General features: G+C 38.5%; 1 protein-coding gene across 7 annotated transcripts in view; it reads right to left on the bottom strand.

Annotated features, from left to right (window-relative positions):
* ADCY2 (adenylate cyclase 2) overlaps positions 1-18733 on the bottom strand; it is a 237679-nt gene that overhangs the window by 168651 nt on the left and 50295 nt on the right. For 6 of the 7 annotated variants that reach the window (XM_072853066.1, XM_072853061.1, XM_072853062.1 and 3 more), the window contains one exon: positions 509-670. The exons of the other annotated variant lie outside the window; for it this stretch is intronic. In XM_072853066.1, coding sequence (XP_072709167.1) covers positions 509-670 — 162 coding nt within the window. The remainder of the gene's footprint in view (positions 1-508; positions 671-18733) is intronic. 7 annotated transcript variants of the gene reach the window in all.

Below are 18733 nucleotides of genomic sequence, written 5' to 3'. Positions count from 1 at the left end.
AGTTACAGAAGAAGGACAAGCCCTACAGCAGACTTGCAGACGGCAATGTCTTCACAACAGACCTTTAACCCAGCAGACCTCAGGCTATTCAAAGGAACAATGCTTTTTTGAGTCAAAGAAAGATAACACTGACACCTGGAAAAAATACTTAGTCTTGGAAGTTAGGCTTTAGTGACGTGAGGAGAGGAGCAATGTGGTTTACATACCAGAGTGGTAATGCATCTACCAAAATACGGCTGTATCACATAATTTTTTGAGCAATGTTAGTTTTTACATTGGTAAGCGCTACATGGCTGTAGATTCTACCACTTAAGCGTGTGATTCAGCAAGACACAACATTACTGACACCCTCATTGTTAGAAAGTGACTACTGCTGAATTAAGTCTGTAGCAATTCAGAAATGAAGAGAAAAATAAGTTTATACTCCCAAGCACCCACTGAGGCACTCCCGGCTCATTTACCAGGCTATTCAGTGCACAATTAATCATTAATTCCACAAAGCACCTACCTGCCAAACCAAGTGTTCCTTTACAACAGCTGTACCCGATAGACAGACGCTCAGCACAATCGTATGAGATGCAGAGGTCAAGACGCTGGCAACTATAGCGTCCCTCATGTTGAAGGGCAGCATGGTATACACCACAAAAATAATGAACAAGAAAAATGAGACCTGTGCAAGACAGCAAGACAAAAAAGAAGCATGTCAAATTCACTTTGGAATAACATTTAAGAAGTAGCATTTAATTTTAAACTGTCTTCAGCATAAAGTTACACATCAGTTTTTTACAGGAAAGTTACTGCTAACAACTGCAGAAAATCAATTTAGGAAGAATCCATTTAAAAAAGTGTTGGAAAATTTGCATTATATTTGATTTAAGAAGTGCAGTTTCAAGATACTACATCATGGTTCAAGAACTACACAATACTCCAAACTTTTCAAATTTAACTTCAAATTTATCTTTTCAGATTTTAATTTTATTAACACACTGTTTACAGTTAGAGTGTAGTTCTCCTGGGACTGGTGGTTTCTGATTGTGAACTGCATTACAAAAAAATTTGCCAAACCCCCTCCCTCCACAGGGCCTAAATTTCAATGCAGAGATTTCATTCATCCTGATGCACTAAAAATTCTCCATTTAATATAACATGACATTATGCAAAAAAAGCCCAAGTTCAGCCCAGCATTTTGGTTTAAGAAGATCATACTTCATGTGTATCTGCATGACGTATGTCAAATTCCATTAAAACACTATATTTCAAGCTAATACATTTATTTGAACATGAAAAACAACTTCAGACAATCACAGCCCATAAGCAGAATTACTGTTAGCTTTTTTTGAAGGGTACTAGCATCCACACTAACTTTATGGAATAAACTCTCCAAATGCACAACCCAACCTGTAACAGCAAAAGGGATTCCTTCACTATACATACAAAAGATAATATATTTGATGGTATGCATATGTTCCAAACTCCACCACATATTTGAGAAAATGTAACTGGATTTGGGACACAGATTTTGCACAGATTAGTAAGTAGGCAATTCTGAAAATGTGCCAGCTTGCATATAATTATATCCCTACACAAGCCTTTCCATCAGTTTTAGTTGACTTGCAAGCCTATTCACCATCTAACAGTTGTATCCACACAGTATTTAACTCAGAAAGCTCCTAAGCAGGTATGAGCAATAATAATTTGCTGCTCACTTCTCTTATTGTCAGTTTGTTTTCTTCACATCTGCATGTGATGATTCCATAGTCAAAACTGAATCCTAATGTATGTGTATCTACAAGACAGTGGAGGTTTTCTTCTCCATCATGGAGACAGAATTGGATGTCGAAGGAAGTCCACTTCTGTTCTCCACTCATCTTTCTCCCATTCCTCCATTAAGATTAATCCAACTCCTTCCTGATCACTCACACTCTCTTTGATGCTGCCCAACCGTCCAGTATGCTCAAGAATCAAAAAGTTCAATGGCATGAAATGAAACGGAACTGCAAAGGACATGAGGGATAATAAGAAAATAAAGTAACAAAAAGGCAAAGAGAAAACTTTGCTTCTCTACTCTTCCAATCTACCAGCTGATAGCACAAGGAAACAGAAGTGTTTGATATCTGTTCAGTTTCAGTCCTCCCTAAAAGTTTTAACTGTGATCAGATGTTAGTAAAACCAACAACAAAGAAAAGGGTGTACAAACTTGGTCTAGATAAGAGAAGGGTTATGTAAGTATGATGTTTTCAAATTGTCCTGGCCAGGTAAAAATCAGCTGTGATACTGAGAGAACTAGCTGATAGTCTCAAAACTTGGAAAAGATGTAGAAAGTTCTGGTGGGCTAGAAAAGGGAAACACAGCATGTGTCTTTGAAAGGCTGGGAAAAAGGCTAAGGAATTAAGAACTCATCAGCTTAGCTTCAATTCCTGGAGCAATAACAGACCAAATAATAAAACAATTCATAATCAAGAGTTCTGAAAGTTAAGAAAAACGTAAGTAACAGCCAATGTGATTTTGCTGAGAACAAATCATGTTAAAGCAATCTCATCTTCTTCTGTCACAATAACAGGCATCAGGGTAGGGGGAAAACCTGAATAATGAGTTAGGCGGCAACAAGGGATGTGAAAGGTCCTCTAATATAGGCATAAGATGAATGGATGCCAGAAGCAAAATACCTTACCAGCATGTAAGACCAGCTGCCTAACACGTTTCCAGTTAAAAAATGGTTTGAAGAAGAATCCTGGACCCTAGTCCTGGAAGAAGGATTCCAAATGCCTCCAATCTCAGTGACTTTTCATAAAAACAAGGTTTTGTTGTCTCTAAGTTTAGCTTTCTAATTGACTAGGAGGAAGATTGCATTTACATATTTGTGAGAATTTTATGATTAGAAAATAAAACATTATCCTTCTCTAACTCTCTTCTCTCCGAAAAATAGAACTTGCATATTTTCTGTGCTTGAATACGGTTTGACTTTATAGCCAGACTAAATGATCCACCCCACTTGCGAGGTATATGCTAGGTGCTTACTAAAACTCATTAGTGGATATAAGGTATAATATGATGCTGTTGCTTTTCAACTTTAACATAAAACAGACTACTAAGCACGCAAAAAAGATTGTGGTATATTGCAATGCTTCTAGTGGTATCAGCTGTTTCAGCTCCAAATTTGTTATACTGCTGTAAACAAGTATCCTTTCTTTAAGTTACCCCACTACTTTCCTTGGTCAAAATAAATGGATAATTTCAACCTTCCACAACTACAAACAGAGAGTTTCTAGAAGTTTCAACCCCTCTTGACTCTACATATTCAGACCTCAAATTCTCCATTACCTAACATCAAAAAGGCTGAGTTGAACTGGAACTGTGTTAGAGAACACTTGATAACAAATTGACCTGTCAATTCTCATATTTGCATCTTGAAATTTGGGTCTGAGAATGCTGCTGCAAAGCAGGAGAGGTGTAAGTCGTGTTAAGACAGAAACTCTCATCCAAAATGCATGTAGGAATGGCTCCTGTCAATAGTTCTTGATTCTTGGCCACACTCCTTTTCTCTTATTTCCACTAATGGTCTAAAGACACAAGGAATTGAGAGCTCCGTTTATCACAGAGGTTCCTTTTTTATTTCACCATGGCTCAAGAATATTCTCCCCAAGTACTCTGAAATAAGATGCTTCTACCCTTCATCTTGATAACAGACATACATAGTATGTAAGGCTTGGGACTGTTCAACATATTTCAAAATGTCGCTGTATTTAAGTTTGATACTGTAGAAGTCGATACTCAAAGGCTCTTGAGTAGGGTGGTTCTTCAGGTAGAAAGAGGACACAGGCTTTCTGGACTGAGTTACAGCCTGCAGAATGGACAGCAGCCCTTGACCCTTTTCATGATCTTTTTGTAAGAATTAGCAGAATATTGCTGATAGAAACATTAAAAAGCAGCGATGCCAAGCTCTGAAGGACCCCACTATCCCATTGCAAGAGTTGCTAATGCGCATCACTGCATGTCTGCACTTGGTTTGTGTATCTGTCAGTAAACGCAGTATTAATTTACAGTGCACTATTTTTGACACTTAAAAGCAGCCTGTTCCACCAAAGTGTGCCATAACCCAAAGCTTGTCGCTGTTCTGAAACTGTGTTGGAAGCAATCTTTGATGTGAGTCATCACTATGACTGCCTAGTTGAAACACACTTTTTGTCCTGATCTGAACTTAGATTGCTTTAGGAATTTGATTCTCAGAGACTTTTTCGATGAGCTTATGTTATCCATATCTTGGAGATGGGGAGTATTTGGGCACTGATGGTATGCATCACAGCATTTAGCATTCGCTTTTGGTTAACACTGGTGTAACATCTTACAGAGAAGTATGTGGCTTTCCTGCTTTGATTGAGGAGTATCCAGGACTCTTGCCCATCATTCTTGACTGCCAGAGCTTAGCAAACTCTGAGTGTGTTTGGTGCTCTGGGTACCTCTTCTCCCACACTTCAGTAGTGCCACATTTTCACCTATTATGTAAACAGTTCTTTTCCACAGTGATTTAAAGGATGATGAGCTGCCATAGTGTGGCTGTCTAGATGGGTATGTAACAGACTGTTTTTCTGCAGATTTTGTGCAGCTGCTTTCAGAAGGGCAGCGAAAGTTCTCATACAGTTTGGGGTAGTGATGCCATCAGAGAGACTTGGACACCAAATAGTATAATGATGACAGCATGGTGCGGGATATCACTGATGATCACGACCACTCACAAACGCTCATTCTTGTCACAGAACACAACATAAAATTATAGATAAGCATCTTTATGCATCTTGCAAAATGGAAAGATTTTGGCTATACGGGATAGAGAAGTAGTTCCTTCTTCAAATCAAGGCCATTCTGAGTATTTTTAATGATGGCATTTTTGTCCCAGCATCTCCAGATGTATGTTGGCCACTTCAGCCTCTGACCTATACTGGTGACTGTGATCTAGGGGAACTAGTATGAAGTTGATAACACTTGGTGGTGCACAGACATTGCTGTTGGAAAGGTCACTGGTTTGGACTGTGATGGCACAAACTGCAGTGGACCCAACCCATGGACCCAACCCGTTTTTGGAGCCCATGGACCCAACCTGTTCTCAGAAACCTTGTCTCCCTGGTATCACCAGTTTCTGCTCTGAGTGGCATCGCCTTAGCTGTGAAGGGTATCTGGAGTAGAAAGTTTAACATATTTTACACATTAAAATTGTCTTTCCTAGCATATAGGGTACCACAGGGGATGTTGCTTTTGACACTGAGAACAACTGTACAAAAAGATACTAATAATTCATTTTATACAAATTATGTTCCAACAATGACTCACAATTTCCCAGCTAGACAGCCTTTTTAAGATTGTGTTAAATGGTTAATCATAACCAGCTTGGCATATGTAACATTCACTCAGCTTAATGTTACTCCGACCAGAATTTCCCCTTGAGGAGTACGACATCTTGGCACTGAAGCAGGCATGCAAATCTAAATGTGCTGTTTCAGTATGAGTTAGGGGAAAGCACTGCTTTGGACACAGACAGCAGTAATGAGGCTACAGCTAATAAAATACCTGTAGTTCTTTGGGACAACTCCTTACACACAAGTGTAATGACAACAAAACACTTGGGAAAATAGTGCTAGCTTTTCACTGTGTAAACACAAAAGACCCTGTTCCCATAATTAAATTGTTAGTCTACAAATATTCACACTAAGTGGGCCAGCCCACTACAGGATCACTTTCAGAGGTTTGTCAAGATCAGCTTCCTCCTTACTGTGTAAAGGGAGTAAAAATTCATCATGTAATAAAAGAATTTTCCCTTGGAAAGATACTTGGATTACAGCTACTGATGTCAAATGTTGTCTGTATGCCTAATTGCACAAAAGAAGACACCCTAGTTTTTCTAAATAAATAACTAGGTTTCATACATAATTGGCAGGACCTACTAATCTTACAAAATAGTTACAAATACTATATTCATGATTTAGTAAAATGTATGTATTAAGGTGTCAGAAGGGTATTTATACAAGCTATAAACTATGTTAAAACTTTGTGTAGGCAGAGTAAAGGTTGCAAATACATAAAGGTCTTTGCCATTCTACTTCTTCTGAATTCCAGACCTCAAATTTTCAGACTCAGACTTTTAAAAGCCAGGCAATGTTCAAAGAACAAAACAAGCTACCCACATAAAACAAAAAATTCACTGAGTACTAAAATCAGCTTCTGTTCTGGGTCATCTATAAAAAGGCTTAAATTATGAAAGCGTTGGATAAGGTGAAGGTGGAACTGTTGTTCACCAAACCCTGCAACACTAGAACAAAAGGGCACTCAATGAAACTACTAGAAGATGGATTTATAACAGATGAAAAGAAAGTACATCTTCACCTAGCAGACAGTGACCTTCTTGAACTTGCTGCCACAGGAGGTCATAATGTACCAGCAGGTTCAAAAAGAGATTAAACAAATTCATGGACACCTTGTCCATAAACTAATATTCAAAAAGACAGGTCAGGGATGTACCCTCTGACATTGCTAACACAACTGTGGAGGCTGGCAAGGTATGAAGGGACCAGACCACAAAAAGTGATCAAGCTTGTATGCTGCCTTTTAATAGCAGCTTCTCTTGCCATTCTTGGAGACAGAATACTGTGCTAGATGGACCGTGGTCTGACCCTGCAGGAAGTTTCTTGTGTTCTTATCCTGAGTCAAAATGTACTTCAAAGAGGGGAAGGGAAGAGAAAGGGGAAGGGGAAGGGGAAGGGGAAGGGAAAGGGAAAGGGGAAGGGGAAGGGGAAGGGGAAGGGGAAGGGGAAGGGGAAGGGAAAGGGAAAGGGAAAGGGAAAGGGAAAGGGAAAGGGAAAGGGAAAGGGAAAGGGAAAGGGAAACGGAAACGGAAACGGAAAGGGAGCAGTCATGACATCGTATCCTCCCTGACTTTAAAATAAAGCAAGGTAATTCAGAACAAGAACTGGAAGTCCAAGAAGACTATGAACAGAAAGCATTGTAGAACCATCTACTAGTTGGAATGGAATTGTGAGAGGATAGTTCGACTTTCAGCAACAACAGGATAAAATACACAAGAAGCTAAGTTTTTGATTTATATAAAACCATTGTTTCTCAAGTGTCAGGTATATCATAAACCTCAAGAATAAAATAAAGCAGGAAGAATTTGCTTGTGGTTTACCCCACAAAATTATGTCCACAGTAAATTATTACTTCACTCATTTTTACCAAACATAAACTTTTATTTTCCAATTATTATCATAAAGGTAGTAAACAACCCTGTAAATCATGTCTTCTTCTTGATCATGGAGAAATCTCAAACTAATAATCCCTTTCTTTTGTGTAGAGGTCTGGCTTTAAATGTCATCAGGAAAAAAACATTCATTACAGCCTCTGCCAAAAAATTAACCACAACCATTAGCAAAATAGGATAGAATAAAAGCAAGTTGACTGCAGGAAAATAGGTATTTTAAAATAACTGTGCAATTAGTGACCTTCAAATGTGCTGCTAAAATCACAGATTAATATGACAATAAGATTAAAAACTCCAGAAAAGGAAGGAAAATTCACATTTGAAATAATCATGCATTCAATCAATGATAGCGTACTGTCTACTGTGTGATTGCTTTCTGTGTCAAAGAATCTTTTTTTTCACTGAATGGGATCAGCAAGAGGGATATGGGATCTAGAAGGAGTGACGGAAGGACCATCAGCAGTGACCCAATGATCCATAACAATTTTTGGTCCTTCCTGCTACAGAAAGAGGGGACTGAGCTACCATCATCTCTACCAGCTTTGAGAGTATTCCTGAACACACTCAGAAAAGAAAGAATTTGTTTCACTCCATAACGCCTGTTTGTATTATCATTCTCTTCCTCACTTAATTCTCCTCTTTCTGCTGTATCTCATCAGCTTTGTTTCAACCACAGTATAGTCTAATTAGTCAAGAGGACAGATTTGTCCCTTTTTGATGCTGATAGGTCCCTGCAAGCAGAAAGGCAACTTCATAAAGCACTATATAGCCCAACAATGGCATGTGTTTGCAGTGATTTGAGTCTCTAACAGGATCAGATGATGATAAGCTATGCCTTTTTTTTTTTTTTCAGTGATGAGACAACCGAAAAGCACCAGAGATAAAGAATACATCTTTCATCCTTGTTATTCTTACCTTTTGTGTTTTGCCCATAAATATTAAGATCAAAAACCTACAACAGCAGTAATGGTTCCTGATCATTACAGCTATCATTTTCTCTAAAAGGGACAGTTGATACCCTGTTTAATGCTACCTTAATAATTTTTCTTAAAATGTTTTTTTATCTACAGCCAGTGGGAAAGGGATTAGAGCATGTTGTTAAAACCAAAGCCTTATCTTCCCATGCCACAGTAAAAGTAAAACCAGACATATTTAACTCTGGCTAAGCCCATGCTGCATCCTCTTCAGAACAATACTACATAGCAGCACACAATTCTAAAGTAAACTGCAATTAAATTAATGTATTTTAAAAGTGGAAAGTCAAAAGAGATCCAAATGATTATACAGTACATGTAAAAAGGCTGAGGTCCAAAGCAATAAAAACTAATTTCACTCGGACTATTAGGGAGCTAATTTTACAACACTCAAGCACTTGTGCCTCCAGTTTAAAAGGAGTCTAATGAGAACATATATTGAAAACATTTTCAAAGTTGCCTTAAAAGTGAAGAAACATACACAACTTGGAAAAAGCATAAATTGCATAAAAACCTAACCTGGCTAGAAAGGATGTGAAAGTCCATGTTAAAATATGCACGCGTGCACATATACAGAAAATATGAGCAATGACAGCAATTAGTTTAAATCAGAATTATAATAAGCTAGTAAGGGCAGAAGATGAATACACTACATTTCAGGGGATCCAAGGAGGTTTTTCTGCATGTTAGGCATGAAAGAAGTCTATCAGTGAATTTGATCAACTATTATAAGAGAATGTAAAACTGTTAATTATAATAAAGGAAAAACAGAACCATCAAATAAAAATGTCTGTTCTCTATTAAGGGAAAAGCTAAATGATATATTTACATTACCCTACAGAATAATCATGGTACAGTTTTCTGTTCCAAAATATTAGCTTACAAGTATATAAAGCCATAGACACTAATGTTGAGACATTTTTAAACAGGGGGTCCAATAAACTATGCTCAAGCATCTTGTAAGAGCTCTGGATTACGTCTGTTGATTTTCAGTACCTCCCAAATACCAGGAGCATTCCACAGAACTGGAGGCAAATTAGATTGGTAAAAGGTGAAAATAGGAAATGAAAAATAGCAAATAAAAGGTCAATTTTTACACTGAAAGGACTGTGTTGGAGGATTCAGAGGATTTATTCACTGTCTTCCTAAATGTTTTGTAAAAAGGAGCAGAATAGTGATGTGACAATGTTTGATGAGTTTTTAATATTATTCAGGGTATTCAAAAGCAACAACACATGGGAAAAGTTGCAGAAGTGCCTCACACTACTGTGAAGGCCATAAAATAGCAGATGAAATCCAACATTGATAAATGCAAAATAGCAGGCATGGGGAAAACAACTTTAACTGAACATTTACAAAAGCAGGCCTCACCTTAGTTACTACAACCTCAGAAAAAGATATGGGAGTCACTGTGAGCAGCTCTTTGAAAACCTGAATGGTAGCAGCCGTTGAAAAGGTAAATAAAAGGGCAGCAATTATTAGGAAAAGAATAGAAAATCAAGCATCACGATGACATTGTATGAATCCATGGTGTGCATATTTCTTGAACAGCTCATGCAATTCTTTTCTCCCCATCTTAAAAAAAAAACAAAACACGTTGATAACATCCCCCTGAGCCTTCTCTTCTCCAGGCTGAACAGCCCCAGCTCTCTCAGCCTTTCTTCAAATGAAAGGTGTGCCAGTCCCTCAGATATTTTTGTGGCTCTTCACTGGACTCACTCCAGTAAGTCCATATTTCTCTGGTACTGGGGATCCCAGGACTGGACCCAGCACTCCAGATTTGGCGTCACCAGTGCTGAGTAGTGGGGAAGGACGATCTCCCTCGACCTGCTGGCAAGGCTCTTCCTAATGTAGCCCAGGGCATGTTCACATGACCGGCAAAGTACCACCGAAAACCCTGAGGAAGTCTCAGCCCTGACAGATGTATGCCTCTGACATACTGACCCCCAGGAATTTTGCAACCATCAGAGTAGCCTTAAGAACACATTGAGAAGCCCTGGAAATCTTCTGTGTTCGTGGTCATCAGAGAACCCAGCAAGAGCAATGCTTGAAAGTGAAAAAGGGAAAAGGAGGGGTCATGGTGAGAAGCAAAAATGTAGTGCAGCTCAGCAGAGTAACTGCAGCTCTGCGTGCTGAGGTGCACGAGATGTTTAAGAGGGCAAAAAGTACCCAGGATACGGTACCCAGTAACCCAGCCACTTCCCACAGAAGGGGGGCATGCCTTTTCCTGACTTCATCTGCTACCAAGCAGGAGCATGCAGATGATAACACTGAGAAGAGTAGTCACTCTCTCTGGAGAACAGGAGGTCTCCTCTCCTTGAGATGTGTGACTGTCAGCAAAGGACACAACCTCCGGTGAGCTGACGTTTGCTGTGACAGGTGTCAAAATGTGGGGAAAATAACCAGCAGGGTGATAAAGGGTCATGGTTGGGGTATATCTGGTAGAAAAAAACTAAAATAGCGAGGAGCTTAAACAAAGGAAACTTGGATTGCCTTTGCACAGATCAATAGTGCACAGATCAATAGTGTCGTCTAACAGCTCAAGACAGAATCTGCTGCAAAGGAAAGACGTGGTAAATTGAAGTGACTGAGCAGCATGACTCCACTTACAGAAACCTGATAACCTGAATGGTTGGGTTCTCGCAAGCTATGTTTTTCCCTAAGCATATATTTTTGGGCAAACCAGAGAAGAAACACAAGAAATTGCTAAGGAAAGGAGCCTCTCGATGACTGCCATGAAATACTGTGACTGTGTACCAAGTGGTAATAGCATAATGCTAATAGAAAGGAAAGAAACAGATATCTTCTTTAGGAGAGGTGCCAAAATAGGACATAACACCTCCTTGGAAAATTTTATTAATCATAGAAACAATATGCCTATGATGTAAGCCTATAATGTCAGAAGAGTGGACAAAACCATGTTAAGATAATCTAAACTTTGGGCGGGGGGGGGGGGGGGGGGGCGGAATTCATAGCATTTAATTGTCATGAGACTAAGACAGGTTCTGTAGCACTTACTCAAAAATCTGTTTTATTCCCCTGCAACACCTGCCTTTCCCAAAGGTTTTCAAGTCATCTGCTAATACATTCCGAAATACTTTAATACAGAGTGAGATTACCGCTTTCATTGTTGCACAGTGCCTTTGGGACCTCAGCCTTTTGTATTGCTCAGAGCTTTCTGTTTGCAACCTTGGCTGTTATGCCCATGGGCCTGCACATGCCAACCCAAACAGTGTTGCTGGTGGGTCCTCATGGGAAAGGATTGCCACTGGCGTGGGCACCACCTCTTTTTTCCCCTTTTCCCTCTCTTCAGTTGTGGTTTTTGGGTTACATTAGGGGATCCAATAATAAGCATGCAGGGAGCTTAACAGCCAAGCAGCACACATCACCTGCCCCTGACATAAACATGCTCCAGTCAGCACTAACAGCAGGAACAATCAACGGGAGGTTGAGGACATCCTGAAGAAAACCATATAGTCATCATGGGAAAAGTATTATAGGGAGAACCACCCACTGCACTAGCGAGGACAAGGATGCTCGTCTGGGGTCACCCCGATGCTTCTCCTCCCAGCTGGACACTGAGGAGAGTTTATCCTTTCCCTTTTCTCTCTCTCTCCTATTTTGTTTTTGTTTCTTCACCACTAGAGTCAATGCATGCCTTCAGCTACAAACCCTGCCAATATACCTTTGCGCATGTGAACTTGTCCCAACATCCTGTATGCAACATTGTCTTTCCCCTCAACTTTTGAAAACCACAAAATGATTTCCAACTTCAGAAAGTGGTCAGAGTTTGGTAGCCACTAAGACTACAACCTTTACATGAACCCTGGGGAGCAACAGTGCTAGCAACCTGGATGCTGCTTCCTTATGAAGAAAGTACTGCTGTTGTGAAAGAGGCAGCCCAGGTTTCCTTTCCCCTTTCACTCCAGACAAACCTTTTGGCAGGGCAAAAGGCATAGGTGTGAGATGAAAAGGTTGAACATTAATGTAGGAATGCACATGTGCACCAAACCTAGTAATAATAATCATCATCATCACCATCATCATCTCTTTTCCAGTTTTAACATGAAAAAATTGCATGTATACTATTCATAACACTCGCCCAAGCAAAACAGAAAGAGCGAGAGGGTATTCATACATTTATTTCCCACTGCCCCATTTTTCAAACAGCCTTTTTTAGGAACACTAATCCTTACTAGATTCATAGATACAGATCAAAGGTGTTCATTCTCTTATAGGGATTTAATTTCAATTGCAATTCAAGAAAAAGATGTGGGTAAAATTATTTCATGGTAATTCACAGAAATTTGACCTGTTTTGATAACATAAATAGGCCTTCACTTGAGAAGGTCTGTCAGAGGTTTGGCATTTTTTACATAAAGACTGAAAGAAGAAAGAAGATTAAATTGGAGAGAAGCTACACAGGCTTGAATTGAACCTGACAGCCAAGCAGATTCACCATGAGCACAGTCATCCCAAACTTCTCTCATTGCCTGCCTGGGTACTGTTCAAGGGCAAATGCTTTTCTCAGCCCAGGTTTTTCACAATAAGCTTCTTTTCCTCCTAAATCCAAACCTTGTTGTCATAATGCAGCTGGTGTTTGTCCTCCAGAGATTTTTGTGGATTTCTTTTGGAATTGTGAGTATAGTGATGTGGAAATCAATCAAAAATTAGAATATAGATAATGTCTTTGCTACTGAGAAATTCTCAGATTAATTTCACGCGCGCATGCAGACACAGACACGCTCTTTGTTATGGAAATGAAAAATATAATCCTGGTCATTTCAGCATAAAATTAAATAATTATAAACTGATATTCCTTAATATAACATCTGTATTTAAAACAATATTATGTAAAATGTAAAGCAATTTGGCAATAGAGAGCAGCAGTGGAGCATATCCTTAGGCTGGGTGACCTTAATAATCTTAACAATCCTGATTTTAAATACAGAGTCCTTCACATTCTAAATATTGTAATTATTTTTATAAAGTGTTTATTGATTTAATGAATAATGTAGGCCCAGATACTCATGGACTAGTGATCTGATTTCATATGCAACTCTTAATTGTAGCTATCTTCTAACTACAAAGAGATTCATTACGTAGCTGTAGGATTAGTTAAATATGGTAGACTAAATTAATCCCAGCAGGATGAATATAGAGAAAAAGTTATTCCAGTCTGTTTTAACAAGCATGGGGTTTCATGTATCACTGCATTGCAAATATTAAAATTAGTCAACAACTAGTTTACATGTTGTTTTGCAGAAGTTTCCAGCCATTGCTTGCTGAAAAGATTGTGTTATTTTGTTTCATACCTTCCTTTTCACACCTTTCACACCCAAAGCTTTTTCTTCTCAGAAGTTTTCAGTGGAACAATTTGTATGGAAGTTTGGGTGCCCAAAGGAAATAACAGCATACTCAACATCCCAGAAAACATGTCACAGATTTCCAGGAATCAGAATAACACCTTTTTAGTGAAATGTGTCTAGGCAGTGTATACCACACACATCACAGTAAAATTTACCTGAATTAAACAATGAAATGTTAGGCATGTTTCTCCACTTAATAGAATCATAGAGTAGTTTAGGTTGGAAGGGACCTCTGGAGGTCATCCAGTCCAACCTCCTGGCTGGTTTCAAAGATAGATAAAGTTCAGATTACTTCATATAATGGGCAATATAAATATAATTTATTGTTGTCTACCAAAACTGTATGTGCTTTTATACAGTGATAAGTTAATTAAAATAAAAGCTTTAAACAGAGAAATATAACATAAAAACCCAAACTGTTCTTTAATTTTTTCTCTTATAGTAGGAAATAACATTTGTATTATCAATAATGATGTTCAGTTTTGCAAGTGAACAGAACAAGGCAATTCCCCCAGAATGAGAGGAATACTTTTCATCTCTTTTTGACATAGCCAATCCCAAATCACTATGGAAGCCAGACCCCCAAATCCAGTCAAGTTCCTGATCTTAGTAGATATGACTGGAAGAAAATAACTGCCAAAATTAGAAGAGTCACAAAGTGTTAAAAAATAAATGGTCACATTCTGCCTAAATTATGCCACAGTCTCACTCAATGGAACCTCACAACATGAAAAGTAGCTGCAAAATAAAGGCAAGAATTTCTACATACTGCTGGGAGTGCAATGACAAAAGGGACACTCCAACAGAAGCGTGAAATACAAGAGTGCTCCTCACAGGTATTACAACAATACAGTCGTGATCTTCTCCCTTCTTTTTTTGCTTTCGGATTGTTCACATGCACAGAAATAGATGGAAATATACAGATATCCACATTAACAGATATGGCTAAAAGCTACCTCCTAATAAATGTTTGTGGATCATGCTATAGAAATCAATGGAAACCATGCACGACTTGTAGAAGAATACAGTCATGAGATGATATTCTCAATATATTTCTGAGGAGACTGGCCAACTACAAATGAGTGCTCTATGTCAAATCCAAAGTCACTGCTGACCTGATTTAGTGCTAACAAAATAAATTAAAATAATATGCCATGCACTTCAGAAGCAGCTGGACTTCACACTACCTCCATGACAGTTGAAGCAAAAATACCTATTATTGCAGTCAATTCAAAGGTCCAAGCATTTAAATAAGCCAGAGAAATAAACCAAAGTTTAAACTAAACATAGGTCCTGTATCCTGCATTTCTCTCCCAGGCAGCCTATCCAGAGGACTAACACGCTACCATCACCAACAAATCTATGCCAATGTATATTCTTACACAAACTAAGCTGCCTCATTCCTTCTCCCTGAATGGATTCAGCTGCCTGACCAGTGGTACAGAGGAACCTTACAACACCCAGCACAAAGAAAGCTTCATTCAGGTCAGTGGGAAATGTTTCCTCTGTTTTAATTTGTGTTTTCTCTGATGAAAAAAAAAGAAGGGAACTCCTTGGGAGCAACGGGATATATTTTTGCTTCTACCCATTAGCATGCCAACTGTCTCCCGCTATTGCAGTGGCAGGTTAAAAGTCAGCCATAGGAAAGTGACTGATTACCACTGTGTCTACTCTAAACCAGTAAGCCACAGGTATTAATTCCACTTAAATGACTGGATAAAGCAAGACTGACAAGCTACAGCTGTAACATACAATATAAGGTTCAAAGACTGAAAAGACTATACACGGAGCACCAACACTGCCCTGACTGGTGAAGGAGAGTGTTTCACCTCACCCTAGGCTGGCAATTTGCAGGTTAATAATTTTAACACAGCACTGGGTCTTTCAACGGTCCAGTGGGAGGGGACTTAATAACTCTCTCTGCCATCAGGTAGGAACAGCTTTAGCCAGGCAAGAAAAGAGAAAAGGATGATGATGTGAATCTGAACAGAACCATAGGCCAGATTGTGTGTAAAGGAAACATACACATCCAGATCAAATTTCTGTTCCATGAATAAAAACGTAGAGTTTGCGTAAGAACAGGTTTCCTGTGCATAAGAACGTGATGCCCAGCCACATGATTGGACGGATGCTGCAAACAACCAGACAGAAAGAGAGAAGCTTTGGAGTTGATCTAAGGATACCTAAACCTAAGTTTGATCTTCCTTTACTTGTTGTATCCCATCTCAAAAACATTTGCAACTGTGTAGCTTCTATTTTCCTATTTTGCAAGTAAATTACTTATTTTACAATTATTTTAACCTGGATTGTGTTACGGGTGATTGGTAGGTAACTGGCAAATACTATCCCTGCCAAAGTGGTAATCCTTAAAAATGAGATACTGAATCACACTCTCACAGTACTCAGTACAACTCCAGAGAATGTAAAAATAAGTGTCAAGCTAGATAAAATGCTTGGAAACTGGGTCAGCAGGAGTTTGTATGGAAGAGATGTCTTCTGATGATATGCACAGACCAATGACTTTAGAAACACATGAGCAATGGCTTTACCTCCAAGAGTCTTCCAGCAAGCTTGGAGTGCCTATGAAGATAATTCAGTTTATTTAATCTATTCCCTTGCATCAGGAATAATAATTCACATCTGTTTTTTTTCCATTCATGCTAAGGACATCAATGAAAGCAATCTAGCTGCAGCAAAATGCCAAGCGGGTGACACAGAACAACCAATTCTAATACACTGGATGTTCAAATCCATTGATAGTTACATACCTCCAAATTTTACAGACGCTACTCTTTTTAGGCGCAACACAGCTACATCAGGAATGTGATTTAGCAATTGGTAAGCACTGAGAAGGCACAGACAGGTTAGATAAATGTCATTATCCTCAGTGCTTGAAAAAAGCCATTGCATGCCAGTACACCCTAACAGCATCTGAAAGAGATGTGTCGGTACTTACCAAGAAGGGGAAGCAGAGAGAAAATCAGGTATCGCAAGACTTCAGTGTTCCCATACTCATACTTCTAAACATTCATAAAAGTACTTCTGAACTCTCATTACAGCATCTAATTATACACATCTTACAGACACTGTAATTATTTTGCCAATATGAGAGGAGAAATCTGAAACAGAACTCCACAGCTTCAAGATGCAATTTTCTACACTTTGAGGTACTAATGGACAAATCTCAGCATTATTCTGCATTGAGTCCAACTCTGCAAGCAGCTTTTTCCTAAAGGAATAGTTTAGTGAAAGCTTTATCTACAAATGGAAAGAAGAATGAATTAAAGATGACAGGATTAAAACTTAAAAACAGACCACTATAAAAAGTGGGGCTTTCAGTGGCACCTTTTACAATCATTGCTTCTCTAAAAAACAGCTCTCACAAGAGACAGCTAACTACATTTGCAAGGCAGGCAATATTTGTCATCACTGTACCGAAGTTGAACAAAAAGATAATTTATGTATCCCCTCATCTGTTTCTAGGTGAAATTATCATTATCCCAATTATAATTTTCTTTTAACCACAGACATCATAATTTTTATTCCTGAGACATTTTTAGTGTATTTAAAAGCCATGCAAATGCTTCTTTTCCAGATCAGAGCATTTTCATTTACATCTTCATATGAGAGAATATATTCTCTACTATACCCCAACACACAAACTGTTAAGAGTAGGAAAACCCTCCCAGCCCCTGGCACCAAAGCCTAACAGTACAATATCCAGTGATATTACTGCAGATGTGTGCAAGGATTTTCCCTCAGATTGCATCCTGGGGATTCATGGCCTAAAGGATTAAATTTGACAATTCCTTTCACTCCTATCAATGCTACTGGAATACATCAGCTTTCCCTTGTTGTCATGTAACATTATAGAAATTAGGTACTTCTTTCTCAGTAATTTCCTTCCTCTTTTTAAGTATTATCAACATAAGAGATTTTTTTTTTTTCCATAAACATACAAAAACTATGCCCTCCAGAGTCAGTGTATCTTTATCAAATATTAAAAAAACAGAGTAAAGTAACTTGACTCTTATCACAGCACACATCCCACAGAAAGGGGGAAAAAAAAGGCTCCGTTCTTCTGTTGCTGCCACACTCTGACAGATGTTTCCATACTACAGGGAAAAAAAGATACAGTTTAATGCAGGTGGGATTGAATAGGACTAGGAAATGTTGAGAATGCAAGAATTCAAAGCCCCCTTCCATCCTCACGCATGAAAAGCCAAATCTCTCGTGCCCTTTGAAACTTTATAGTTAAGCTGTTTTACAAGCTTGACTTACCTCAAAATGGTAGTCAGATATTTTAGATACTATACTTGCCACTGTTCATGAAATAATAGTGCTTTTTATTCCACGATTTACTTTTACACAAACAGCAGAACACAAAATCTTGTTGGGGAAGGAAAAAGTACAGGCTTAATTCTGTTCTCACTTACCTGGCTATACTAAGTTGGTAGCAGGGGAATTATTTTTGATAAACAATAGTGTGAGACTAGAATCAGGTTTGATAAGTTAGGAACAGATTTGGATTCAGGCAGTCAAACTAAAATTTCTGTTCATTTTTATATTTTATTGACTTTACATATTTTAGTATGCTCATTTAACTCATTTCGGTAGCTGGGCAATAGCTAAAAAACATCTTGTAGAAATCATAAATAAGGTGAATTTGAAGCTAGGAGAGGTACAACCCCCCCAAAACTTCAGAATGAGAATAAGGAGAGGAGTAGAGGTCAAAACATTTACGTTAAAATGTTATCAGATGGGAGAAAACTATGTTATATGTCTAAAATGAATGAGAAATCACAGCATGCATTAGCTAAAGTGAAATTTTATCAACAATGCTTTTCTTTTGCAATATAGTGCAGCGTTCTTTTCTTAAATCCACTTATCTTTTTCCCATACTTTTACCTTAGGCCCACAGACTTATTCACATACTTCGGATTAGGCACTGAAATAAATGAAACAGTACATCGGTTTCTGCAGAACGGATCATTTTCAGTATGCTTTATTTTCTACCTGCTCTCCTCACACTTCTTCCCATTTCAGTTTGGAAACACTTATTGAACCAAACATTCAAATTTTGCCTCACCAAAAGAATCAGTGACGATCTGCCAGAGAGTGAGGAGCATCAGTACCATTTCTAA

The sequence above is a fragment of the Ciconia boyciana genome, chromosome 2 (genome assembly GCF_034638445.1).
Source record: "Ciconia boyciana chromosome 2, ASM3463844v1, whole genome shotgun sequence".
NCBI lineage: Eukaryota > Metazoa > Chordata > Aves > Ciconiiformes > Ciconiidae > Ciconia > Ciconia boyciana.
The sequence above is the reverse complement of the archived record's forward strand: the minus strand, read 5'-3'. Positions and strand labels throughout refer to the sequence as shown.